This window comes from Nothoprocta perdicaria, unplaced genomic scaffold, assembly GCF_003342845.1.
Source record: "Nothoprocta perdicaria isolate Ctin4 unplaced genomic scaffold, notPer1 scaffold_7, whole genome shotgun sequence".
NCBI classification, from domain to species: Eukaryota; Metazoa; Chordata; class Aves; order Tinamiformes; family Tinamidae; genus Nothoprocta; species Nothoprocta perdicaria.
Genome location: NW_020455976.1, coordinates 8,783,524 through 8,794,003, shown reverse-complemented (window position 1 = coordinate 8,794,003; position 10,480 = coordinate 8,783,524). Strand labels below are relative to the sequence as shown.

The following is a 10,480-nucleotide window of genomic DNA, read 5'->3' as shown; positions in this document are numbered from 1 at the left end:
GAATGGTGGCTGGATAACACAAGCCACGTTTTTCTGATGGGAGAATATGCTTCTCTGTTGCTGCGGATTCAGATAAGGGCAGTGGTGGAGCAGGAGCTTAGTCCATACTCCAGCTGTGACCCGGCACCCCCTTTCCCCAGCACCAGTGCATGGCATGAAGTTCCCTGGTAGTGCCCGAACATCTTGCACACGGGACAGCTAACGGGTAAGCCCTCGAGCAATAAAAACAGACTAGAGTTGCGTGACCAAGAACTAATAATTAGTCCAAGAACTAATATTGGTGCCTCATCTCAGGTGCTCAGGTGCAAACACCAGTGGTTTGGCTAAGATCCGTTCTTCCACTTCCCACCTACAGTTCTTGAAACGAGGTGAAATCCCACGTGTTGCTGAACGAAGCCTGTGAAAACCTCCCAGAGCAATATGTCCTTATCCAAAGCATGCTGAAATGACTATTGGGGTCTTGTTGCTTTACTTCAGGCTACAAGAACAGATCCAGAGGATATGGGCCTCTACAGACATATGCATATAGGCATATGCTGTGATATTTCATTTCTCTTCAGAAACTATTATAGTTTATAGCTGGTCCAGGGAGAAAATTATTCAAAATGTTCCTCTCTTCCTGTCTCCCTACAATCTTGCACCTTGCCTAAGACCTGCAATGCCATCAGCTGAGGCATCGGAGAGCGGCTCAGCACCATCTGCACTGGGCACAGGGATTTCCTGCAGGAGGAAGGGGAATGTATTCCTGGTGACATTCTCGCACGTTTGCAGAGCTTTTCTGCATGTCTACCAGTGAGCAGGGAATCTGGAAGCTTCTGGAATGATGAATGCTTTCTTCCTCACACTCTTTGCTTCTGATCGAGGTGCCCTGTTTCCCTTCTTAGTCTTCTGCTTTATGCCGGTTCCAACCCTGTTCTATTTCCCTCCCACATGCCTAGAGCTGTTTCAAGAGTTCACACCACTTTCTCAATCACAGCTTTGACACTACTAACCCACATCTTCCTTTCTGCACTGGCCAGAGAGAACATATCTATGGACATTTTGTCTAAGGAATTCTGTCTACACAGACTTTTGCTGGAACAGTGCTTCCTCATGGCCAAGGAGAGCTGCTCTCTTTGTCAGACACACCAGGATGACCATCAGATGTTCCTTGTTGACCCCAAAGTGTAAAATGATCAGTCCAGTCTAGGCAACATTGTAAAGAGCATGTTGAAATACCCTGTTTTACAGAACATGGACTATGTAGACATGGTCTGCACTTCGGGGACACGGTTCTTGCAATTCAACTTGAAGGGAAGCAATGATATTTTATATCTGATCTGGCACTCTTAATAACAGATACTAGTCTGCTTCAGAAGAACRTATTTCTGGTGCCTGAATCTGACTGATCATATTTGTACTAGTGGGAAGAATATTTTCCATATTGGTTACASGATCCTCTACAGCAAATGACAGAGCCAAAAGTGGGAGCTATTATTTCATATTTGACATTTTATTCAATTAAGTTGAGTACTTAATTGAGGGGATGAGCCATGGTGTGTTCTACATGACACTTAACACATAAAAGAACCCTAAGTGCAGACACAACCTACAGGTTCTACTGCTGCTCACAAATGGAGRCGGGTAAAATAAAAGTAGATGCGATGAGACATAAGCAGGTCAGATCCCATTCGGAGCCTCCATAGCACAGCTCTAGAAAACTGACATGAATCTCATGGTCAGAACAAAACAGACTATTGAATTTCTCTCTTGCTACCTGTTACATAGAAGCAACAGTGGAAATTTCTTGAACTTCTGACTGTAACACTGACATCACTTCGAATTTTGCTCTTAATTCAATGGGTGCAAGTTTCAAGTCCTTGAAAACAAATGGTCACCTGCCTTCCTTGTCACCTCTCAAACAATTTTGTTCTTTCTCTCATTGGAAACAGCAAAAACAAAACAAAACAAAAAATGAAGGAAAAGGGCTTAAAACAGGGTTCCCTTTCAAACCAAACCAATTTGTGATGGTCTAACAACATAAGTAAGTGCAAATCTCAGCTGTGCTGGTCCCACAACATCAMACACCTTAGGCATAGCAAGTAGTATTCTTGAATGCATCAAAGCCTTATCAGTATCTTTTAACATTTAATGCGAGACATTACAAATTAATGGAGAAATGTATGCAGTGTTGCTGTAAACCAAATATACAGATGTAAATTAATTAAGAATAAACTGTTCCATAAAAATGCATGTCAATAAAACCCAGTCTGGTAAAGTGGAATATGAATATTTTTCTAGATTTGCTAAAAAGAACAATTTCTCATTTGAGGCTCTGGAAGTCTTGAGTCACATTTCTTTTTCTTTTAAAAAAATGCCTTAAAACACATGGCTTTACAGCTGCTGCTTGGAAAATATACACCTCCAAAGTCTGACTTTCATTTAAATACAAATGTACAAAATGTAAACTGAGACAATAGAGAAATTTACAAAACTTTCCTTTAAAAATAATAAAGACAAAATTCAGTTCTAGCATGATGCTATTTAAATACGTGCAAGTAGTCATGTTCATTGAATTTCTATTGCAATGTTCTAAATAGACAAATTTGATTCACACAGTCTTGAGTGCCACCTCCAAAAACAGACCTGAGTGGAAATGTCTTCTTAAAATGTGAGGCTCCACTGGAAGGGATGGATAGAAAATCTCCATTTTAGGGAGATCCTTTTTGTTTTTTCTTCTTTCCACTCAACGGTGGATGCTCACTCTTCCGTAGAAGCTCCATAGAGGAAGGATGCAATGTGTTGTTTCATAAAACCCAGTTGGAACTAGCTGCTTCCAGTGGAGTTTGAACTTACATGGTTTGAATTTATGTGGTGATTTAAATTGGCCTTTGAATTTGAAGAACTCTTTGAATTGTTCTGATGCTATAGAAAGAAGAAAAGAATGACAATCAGATTCACCAAACATACTACGCTTTCCTTTTACCCAATATTGCTCATTTTATGGTTATATTGTACTAACTGTAATGAAAGATCTTTGAAGATCCCTGGAGGTAAAATATTGTTCACTTTCTTACCTGTACTCTCTCTAGGTTAGGAAGACCATGGGGGTTCCTGAGAATTACAGAGATGACACAACTGAGCTCCAGGTGTCAATTCAATACATGGCTAAATCTGACTAATGCAAAGAATACCTGCCAGTGCTTAGGTATAGCTTTGACTCTATAGAAATACACGGATCTAAGCGTGTTATCTGAATTTGCAAAGGTCACCATGGTGCCTCAGGAAGCTGCATGTCACATAGTCTCTCATCTACTTCCCTCTCAAGGCACGTGGTTTCTTGCCTTGACTATTTCACTCAACTTCCACTTTTTTATTTTTTTTAAACACATAAACCAAAAGATTATAAAGGAAACTTTTCAAAGACATAAAACCATTATCAAAGTGTGCTTAATGAGAAACCTAGCACACAACTGAAAAGTACTCTGGGAAGTTTTCAAGCACTGAAAACAAATGTGATGAATAAACTTGGGATTTCTGGCAGTAAAACATCACAAGAGGTGGATGGGAAACCTGAAACATACAGTGTTAGTCAGGAAATTACCAGGGAACAGTGATAGCCAGTCCTCTGTAAGACATAGTGCCTTTGTCCTAGCAGAAAAACCTGTAGAACATGATTGTGAGCATGGGCATCTAGACTGTTGGAAGGTTCCTCATGTTAGTCCTGAAAGAACTCACCTGTCGTTTAAATATTCTCTGCAGCAATCCTTTCTTGGGTGGCTCTGGGGGGTAGCTTTTATTTAGGTCTGGTGAAATAGTACCATTTGGTCCAAACACATTTAGTTCTTTGAAACATTCTGTTTCTATCATCTGGTGAAATAYAGTAAGAAAGAAAGAAAGAAAAAAAGAAAAAAATCCAATCCATTAGCATTAAATATACTGCAGCAGTGCTAGGTTGTTCAAAGGCAGATCAGGATCATCAGCTGCTATCAGCAGCTGGGCTACGTTTCGGGAGAGTTCACAGCTGAAATCCTCTTGGTGGCCACAGAGGCTAGATGGGATATACAAAAAAGAAAGGCTTGGTTCACTCTGTGTGATTGCACATTGGTGAGGACAGACTTCTCATAAGAGGTTGTCTGAGAAAGTTTTCTATTTTTTTTTTTTTTCTGGAGACTATCAGGTAAAGGAGCACACTCACAAAATTCTCTTTATTAGCAGCATTCCACCAAGGGGATGTGGCATTTGAGCAACCCTTGGCTTATGATCTCAGCATCTGGCTCTGCTTTGATAGCAAAGACCCAAGACCAAACACCCTGGAGCAGTTCAAGACCCAGAGTCAACAAGAGCAGCTGGGACCCATTGGAGATGCAAAGCAATGGGTGAGATCGGGACCACTTGTGGTCTCACACCAAGGCTGCCATCCCTCCTGAGGAAGTTCAYCAGGGCTGTTGTCAAAGTGCCTCTGGAAATTCAGCAGGAAGCACAGTAGGATCCTTGCCAATTTACACAGCTATGTAGCGCCAACAGATACAGTCACCTGAGCCYGACATCTGTGGTACATTATAGATCTTGAAAGAGTCCATTTGTAACTTATGAAAGAATTAGTTTGGCAAGGTAGCCARTAGCTATATATTATTGGAAATGTATAGCTCCTCTTAAAGCATCTGTGTTAGGGGTTTTATTGGGCTAATTTTACTACGATACATCCTTACCTCATTTTGCCATGGAATAGAGACTGATCCTGTGGAAAACTTGGAATAGAAATCATCATCTGTTTGGTCCAGGTTTACTCCTTTCACTGTGGAGAATTGCTCGATGTCTAACACGTCCTTGCAATATACTGCTCTGGGCTATCTCAGCAGAAAAAAAGAAAAAAAAAAAAAAAAAAAAGAGAAAAAATATTTCTGAATCTTACCATGTGCCTTTATGCATGGATTCAGTCAAGTGAGAATGCCTAACAACAAGTGACTTTTTGCATCCTGCTTTTCTAGACTTGCTCTGCCCGCATGTTTATCATCAAAGGCTGACTTTGCTTTTAGCTTGTTAAGCATCCTACTTTGAAGTCCTTAAAGCATCAGCACAAAGTGGGTTTTAGTCATCCATGTAGCATATGGCTTAGAGGTAAGGGAACAAGGACAGAAAGAGTAAAAAAAAAAAATCAGTATTTTAGGGGACTTTTGGAGAGGGAACAAGAGAAAAATGGAAATGTCCACGAATGACACACTGGAGACAGCTCTGAAAAGGYACCTCAAACAGAAGTATCCTTCCACTCAGACAGCTGTGGGTTTTGCAGCTTGAAACTTTAAAGGAATGTATACTAATTGCTAAAGAAAACACAAGAGGTTTGGCATTTTTCCATTGTTTTTATTAATAGCTCAGCTGCTGGAAGCTCTCCAGGATCACCTCTATTAACTCTCTTAACTTGGCAGCCTCTCTTCAAACAAATAGTCAAGCATCTTTACCTTTTTTAAACTACTTAATTTTAGGGGGGTGACAGGCTCTTTGCAGTGACACTGCTTTTTAGCTTGTATCCCAGCAATCAATCATAGGAAGCAGAAATACTTATCCCAAGTTATTGCTGTAGTTAGAGTGGCTGCGTGCATGCCTTTGAGGCACAGGAGCACCCAAAGGGCAGCTGGTGGGACTGCCCAGCCTTGGAGACCTTCAGCACATGCTGAATGTTGCTCTCTTTGCAAGCTAGCATGGCTCTGAGTGCAGGGGTGCCACTGTGCAGTATTCTATCTGGAACTGAGCAGCGTGACCAAACCAATTAAACTGATGCCTCCTGGAAGAGATTTTTGTTGGAGGCTCCAGCTCTCCGCACCTCTAATGGCTGCAAGCCACAGAATTCTTGTGGAGACAGAATAGTCCAGAGGAGAATGGAGAGAGGTGGGTTGGATTACAACCTCTGCCACTGGCTATATGGCTTTGGGTGATTCAGCTGACTTCAGTAAAGACTTGGAAACCTAGGGATGAAGTGCCGACTAATTTAAATTAGAGTCAGCCCTTGATTTCCCAAGAAATTGCCATAAAAATTTATGTGCCTCTGCTTTAGCAAATACAGCTATAAGAGGTGCCTTCTAGTCCCTACATGCCACAGTTAAGCTTTTAACACACTCTGGCGAATCCCAAAGTTGAGCCCAGAATTTTCTAATTTTCTACATCAGAAAAAAATAGTAGCTTGTCTCCCGTTTCATCCCATGAAACAGGTCGTAACACCACGGGCTAATTGGCAGGAATAACTAGGCCGCATAGTAAAATGTAAAGCAAAACCAGAGCAGCTAAAGTAAACTTTTGTAGCTTTCAAACCACTTTGGTTTGGTTGAGTTCACAGCAATGTGACTGAAAGCTGCCAAGATGTTACTTTCGTTAATATGGTAGAATGGCAGTGTTTACTAACAGCCATATGGGAACTTTAAGGATAGAAGGCCTAGCCAGAAAGACAGGCCTCCAGGAGGAAAATAACCAGATAATTTGGATAGAGACCCATGCCACAATGAGGTGGAAAGCTTTTCTATTGCCAGTGTAACTGAGACTTTCAGTATGTGCAAGACTGGTAAGAGGAAGGAGGCTGTGTTTCCCAGGAACACCAACAAAATCAAAATGCTGTCTCGGGTCCTGGCCTCTGTCCTACGTGATCCCAGATACCTGAGCTGGGTTTGGACTTTCTGCTAAGAGTGTCTCCCCTCACAGCGAGCAGCCCATTCCTCACCCCCACAGAGCTTTGGTCTTTTTTAATTACAGTCTCACTTTGTGTGTGTATCTGTATCTATGTATATGAGGCTTTCTTTGCTGAATTTTATGAGTGCCATCTGGTTCAGATTGTTTTTTTTTTCTTTTATTACTCCTATGGATAAGTTTGTAAACATATATGTGCATACATGTCTCCAGAGCAGTTCTCCTCCTCCCCACAGCCTCCCCACTCCTGCTCACTGCTCATCACAATGTCCTATGGCTGTTCCAAGACAAGGATTTCTTTTCAGAAATGAATCTGTAATGGGCCAGTGGAGGTTCTTTCCATTGTACTCACATCAGGGACAAAGGGAGGATCCAGCATTCCTGCTTCTAACCGCTTGAAATTCATGCTCTTGAAAAAGGGGTGTCTCTTCACCTCTGCTGCACCTTCCCCTTGACACCCCAGCCGCTGCTTCGCATCCTTGGTGAGGAGCTGAAACGTGCCCAGAGGAATGGTAAGGAAGGGAGAATAGTGAGAACCTCACAGTGATTTTGTTTTTCTCCAAAGTTGGTTTTTTTTGCATGCATCCAGGGAGGATTATGAAGGGAAATTGTAATTGATGTTACTTAATGGCCAAASTTAAGTCGATTAGGATCCCACTGTTCTCAATGCTGATCAGAAAATCACCTGCTGTAAAGTCAGGTTATGATCAAAATAGAGATTGTATTTTTCTTTTACTTACAGCGAGCACTTTGGAGAAAAGATCTGGCATTTCTCATACATATTTATAAGTTCCCATGTGCTCTTCCTATTTTTTTACATGTTACTCTTGTCATAATAATTTTCCTGAGTTGTGTTACTTATGTTATGTTACTTCACCAYCAAATTGCATTTTCTCCTACCCATTGCAATATATTCCAGTATAAAACATATACTGGACCCAATCATTTTTACTTGTCAGTCTATCCCTGTAGAAGTCAAAGGGAATTTTGCCCGTGGAGCTACATGTCTTCACCCAGAAGATGCACTAGTGAACCAGAATTAGCAATTATCCTAATGCCAGCCTTTTAGAGAAGGGCAATGTGCCACCTCCATATGCTACAGCAAGTGCTGTCTGCTTTCTGGGTACACTCTGTGGAGCAACAGAGATTACTCAGCCCAGCATCCTTGGTCTGTTATATCCAAAGACCTGTATAAACACAAACACAAATATACACAGGGAGCAGAACTCCTTGTGTGTAGGAGAAAGGGTCCATCTGGCTCAGTGGAAGACCAGTTCTGGCAATGACCAGTCAGTGGATGACCAGAGACAGCATACTGCCAACTCTTGACCAAAATGCCTCTTCTTTTAAATCATATTCACAGAATTGAATGGGCCAAACTGGTGTTTTAATAGATGGTGTCTTGAGAGACAGAGAGAAGAGAGTTGAAGCTCTGCATGTGTCAGAGTTCAGCATATAGCGACTGATGCTAAAAGGGAAAGGGGAAGAGGAGGGGAAAATGGAAAGGGAAGGAGAAAGGAAAGGGGAAAGGGAAGGAGAAAGATAGGGAAAGGGGAAAGGGAAGGGGAAGGAGAAAGAAGAGAAGGGAGAGGAAGGGAGAAAGGAAGGGAGGGGAAGGGACGGGGCCACCGGGGGGCAGCAGAGGAAAGGGTACCGTGGGCCAGCACTGCACCATGGCTGAATGATCTGCTGCCACACATGGAAGAGCCCCTTGGAAAGGGCCCTGATGAGGAAACACCTTGGGGCAGCTTGAGAGACGCTTCCATGGAACTGGGAAGCTCTACCWGGAGCCCGGGGTGGAAGGCTTCCTGCATCACCCCCTCTCCCATCTTCACTCTGATGCAGGGACCCCTCTCCATGCCCCACRACAGCTCTGCCTGTCCAGAGGGGACTCGGCTCCAGGGTGGGAGAGAGGGATGGTTGGGCCTCCTTGCACCCCTCAGACCCACATGGTRCCGAGCCAACTGGAGCAGCTGTGGGCTCTTTTACCAGCAGCAACCTGCCTGGCAGTGCCTGTTTGAAGCTTTCTTGGTGGCACAGAGGCTTGGGAGAGTAGGAGAGAAAGAAGCATTTCTAGGGAATATGCAGAAAATCAGGCACAGCCCCGGAAGAAGATGGGAACGTGGAGCCTGGCCTGTGCAGCCAAGATGGCGCCTGCAGGCTTCCCGCCTCAGCACCTGCYGCGCTTCGGCCACATCGCCTCCACAAGGAGGAACCTTGACAGGGCTGTGTGTAGTGTACGGGACAGCCGTGATCCTTCCTYGGGTGCCTGCCTAGCACCAGCTTCTCCTGTGTTTATCTGTGGCGGACAGGGCCGCAGCTTTGGTGGCTTTCCTGAGCACTGTGCTACCCCCTGGGCATCAGCATTTCCCTTATCTGACTCCCACAGCCTGCTCTGTGAACACCTCCTCATTCTTGCACTTTCTTTTTGCTAGGAGACTTGTTTTTCCAGGCTGAGATATCAAATGGCTTTTGCAGAGAATGTGCCCCGCATGCTGAGCAGACTGCCATGGCAGAGGCTACGTAGCCAGAAGAAATCATGAAAGGGATGGTGGGACATAAGTGGAGATGTAGGAGACATGGTCAGAGAAGACTGTGAGGACAGAGGGGTGGGTGGGAAAGCCAATGGTTCCGACCATAAAACAGCTCTCAGCTTCTAAAAACCAAGCTCCCTTTCTCCCCCAGCGTCCTCTGTCTCTGATACTGCTACTGTTGAGTTGATGATGTCTGCTCTGATCATGACCAAAACTGTAGAGAGAGGGAAACCAGCTCTCTGGACTGGGCTCCTCTTCCCTTGCTGCTCTGCCCTTGCTGCTGGTCGGCACAGAAACGACTTGCATTCTTTATATCAGAAATACACCCTCTGGAAACAAGGTCTTTTAAAACCTCAACAAATGACAGCTGAAGAAGTTTCTCAGCTGTGTCAGTAAGACTGTGTCTGGCAATGGCAGCTTCCTTCTGGAGAAAGCAACCCTCTCACACCATACCTGACACAAAATCACTGCCCTGGCGAGGCTGGTGGTGGGAGCATGACTGCTTTGAGCACTGGCAYGCTATGGGATCTTGGAAACATTGCAAGGAGTGGTTTCACAGTCTTTAGAAAGAGGAGGATTTGAAGAAGCGTTTATATGCCTTGTCATCCCCTAAGCATGTAGTAGATTCATGGGATACAGCATCATACAAATGCAATTTAATCAAAAAAGCTTGTTTTTTTTTTCTGACAGCACTTCTCTGGAGCTCACTTTCCCTGGGTAGAAAGAAGGTTGAATGTTTTACTTTTGAATCATAAGACTTACATAAGACTTAGCTTTTATGGTTTTGAGGGAAGTTTTATTATTATTTTTTAATCACAACAGGTATCTAGATCTAGCTGATGTCAAAAAACGCTTTGCAATTTTCAGAGAAGATCTCTTTTGTCTTATTGGTGCTAGGCAGAGAAGACAAAAGTTTTATTATTGTTTGGTTGCTGTGTTGACAGGTGGAAAGAATAACCTGAAGGCTGAAGGGCCACTTTTACTACCCATGACTGACACATTTTTGGAAATGGTGCCTTGAAGCGCTCAGGAGCAAGGGACAGAGCTATCAAAGAGCAAAGAGCTGTCAAAAGRGGTCGGTTTGGACTTCCCTCTAGGTGAAAAAGGAGTCCTCTGCAGTTTCTGCTCTAAAAGTCAACTATAAAATGAGAAAAAAGAGGCGGCTACTGTTCTGTTTGTGCAGCCAATAATCCGCCTGCCTCAAAACTAAGTAGGAAGACTAAAGTAATCTGGGAATTTGCCCTTGCCAGCAGGAGTGTGAAGAGCCTGGTCAGAGGCTACTGTGGTTG

The 10,480-nt window shown here is 43.4% G+C and overlaps 1 protein-coding gene across 1 annotated transcript in view; it reads right to left on the bottom strand.

Annotated features, from left to right (window-relative positions):
• Positions 1 to 406: 406 nt before the first annotated feature.
• Positions 407 to 10,480, bottom strand: part of GRK5 (G protein-coupled receptor kinase 5) — a 29,622-nt gene continuing 19,548 nt past the window's right edge. The window contains exons 9-12 of the mRNA XM_026050750.1: positions 7,010 to 7,147; positions 4,692 to 4,829; positions 3,718 to 3,849; positions 407 to 2,904 (exon numbers count right to left, since the gene is read on the bottom strand). Of these exons, the coding sequence (XP_025906535.1) occupies positions 2,806 to 2,904; positions 3,718 to 3,849; positions 4,692 to 4,829; positions 7,010 to 7,147 (507 nt within the window). The 3' untranslated portion in view covers positions 407 to 2,805. The remainder of the gene's footprint in view (positions 2,905 to 3,717; positions 3,850 to 4,691; positions 4,830 to 7,009; positions 7,148 to 10,480) is intronic.